The sequence below is a fragment of the Nicotiana sylvestris genome, chromosome 2 (assembly GCF_000393655.2).
Source record: "Nicotiana sylvestris chromosome 2, ASM39365v2, whole genome shotgun sequence".
NCBI lineage: Eukaryota > Viridiplantae > Streptophyta > Magnoliopsida > Solanales > Solanaceae > Nicotiana > Nicotiana sylvestris.
This window is the reverse complement of record NC_091058.1, coordinates 40296882-40299219: the sequence shown is the minus strand read 5'-3', so window position 1 is coordinate 40299219 and position 2338 is coordinate 40296882. Positions and strand designations below refer to the sequence as shown.

The 2338-nt window shown below is 36.9% G+C and overlaps 1 protein-coding gene across 1 annotated transcript; it reads left to right on the top strand.

The window, feature by feature from the left end:
• The first annotated feature begins 1520 nt into the window (after positions 1-1520).
• On the top strand, positions 1521-2012 carry LOC138884336 (uncharacterized). The gene has a single exon (XM_070165476.1). It carries the CDS (start codon positions 1521-1523, stop codon positions 2010-2012), a length of 492 nt encoding a protein of 163 aa, XP_070021577.1.
• The last annotated feature ends 326 nt before the right edge of the window (positions 2013-2338 follow it).

Genomic DNA, 2338 nt, shown 5'->3' with positions numbered 1-2338 from the left:
GTCTCGGTTATCACAAAGGCTTACGTCATAAGCATGATGTCATCACAAGAGGCTTGAGGAGATCGGTGTCAAAACCATTTCTTATCATTTTCATTCTAAGAAACGCGGGGACTATCTGTATACGGCTAAAATTGGAGAGACCAATTTTATGATTATTATGATATCCTGCAGCCTGTTTTCAAAAGGCTCGAGTCCAGTTCGAGGTTCGAACCCGAGGGTCCTATATGCTCGACCTCAGGGCAGAGTAAATTAACGGCTATGATGATTGAGTGGAAGATTCCCAAGGCACATGATTAAAGCTAACCAAGTCTATTAGGCTAGTTCAAGCCCTGTACCGTGGCATTAAATGGCTGTACCAGCCATATCTCTTTGTAATAAAGCATTTGTACTATGTTGGAATTCCCCCTGGTATATAAAGAGGACCCTTGTCATTTTGTAAAGCAAAAGACATCACTCACAACATTCAATACAAGAACATTCTGTGCTTTCTAACTTAAACATATTCTCTTGGTTTCCCTACTTACATTTATTGCTTATATTTATTATGTTCTATTTATTATTCTTCATTTATTGCTCATTATTGATCATAAAGAGTCTTCATCAAAGTTCTCAAACTGTTAACCCTTCATCGGCTGTCCATAGATCAGTATCGAGCTCGACCTCGAGGCCCCGTATATCTAAGCTCGAGGCCCCGATTCTCAGCCGCTCAGTTTGCCTAAACGTACTATTTTCAAGTTCTTATCTCATTTTCTAATTCCCACGCCTAGCATCTACTGCGTAACAACTAGTATAAAAATAAATCACGTATTTTTAGAACCATAAAATTAAATTTAATTATAATTACTATTTTTAAGGTAACTAACATAGTAATACAGTCGTTCAAGATATTTGGTGATAATGCTTGGTATATGTTTTTCTCTCAACCCCATGAGACATCAGGCTTAAGTTTTTCCCTATAAAGGAAAACTGCTTTGCTTTAACATTGTGCTTTGTTTTCTTGAAACGTTTAACTGAAATAGTTTCTAATAAATAATAGTTATTGAGTATAGTTATTGTTAATAGATTCATTATTGTATTGTATATAATCTCTAGTTGGTAGTTAGCCTAGTCAAATTAGTCAATGAGCAATTAGTTTAGTCAACATGTGTATGTGTGTGTATATATATATATACATACTTGTACAATTAGTGAAATGAATAAGAGTTCATATTTTACAAAAAATATGTGGGTTCCTTCATTCCCTCTCTCTTTCATCTATTCTCTCAGAATGTTCTAGTAGACTCCACGGGAGCTCTGCTAATCTGAGCTCGTATACATTCTTGTTATGGTATCAGAGCTTGGACATCAGCTCGGATTTCTTCAGCATCTTTAACTCTCATTGTAAATCTCATTTAGCTTCGTCTATTTCTAGGGTTTTGGCCATTGCCGCCCAATTCTGAAAAATCACCTCACAAATTGAAGGTTTTAGACCTAGTTGAAGACTACACACTTTTCAATTTCATCAAATCGGAGCTTTGAACATGGCTATCGACCAAATTGAAGAGATGCCTCCCATCACGAGCAAAAATGACCAATTGGTCATCAATACAAGTAATCCCCTCTACATTTATCCTTCGAACAGTCCTGGGATGACCTTAGTACCAGTTCTGTTCGACAGAATTGAATATCTTTCCTGTAGAAGAAGTGTATTGCGAGCTCTATCAGTTAAAAACAAATTAGAGTTTATTAACGGGGAATTTAGAAAACCTAGTCCTGATTCGCCTCAATTCCGCCAATGGGAAATGTGTGATGATATGGTAATCTCGTGGATCCTCAATTCCCTTGCTAAGGAAATCTCTGACAGTGTGGAGTATGTAAATGACTCAGTCGAGCTATGGAGGGAATTAAAAGACCAGTATGACCAAACAAATGAGGAAAAATTGTACCAGATTCAGAAAGAAATCAATGACCTTGCACATGGATCCTTAGACATTACCACATATTATACACGAATGAAGAGATTGTGGGAATAATTGAACACCTTGAGTGTTAAATCTCAGTGCAACTGCAATTGCACATGTGGAGCAAAAGAAACTATGCATAAGGCAGAACAAGATCGACGTCTCCTCCAATTTTTGATGGGATTGAATGAGGTTTATACAATAGTGCGAGGAAGCATTCTTATGATGAAGCCTTTGCCCTCTATGTCACAGGCTTTCTCCCTACTAATACAAGAAGAAAAACAAAGGGAATACAAGTCTAATATCCAAATCAGTGTAGATTCCACTTCATTGCATGTAAATACAGGTCCATAACATCAAAATCCATTTGGAGCCAGAAACTTCAAGACTTATTACAC

What these genes read in the sequence shown, in the direction of transcription:
- LOC138884336 (XM_070165476.1), top strand. Translation starts at nt 1,521, where the DNA reads ATGGCTATCGACCAAATTGAAGAGATGCCTCCCATCACGAGCAAAAAT.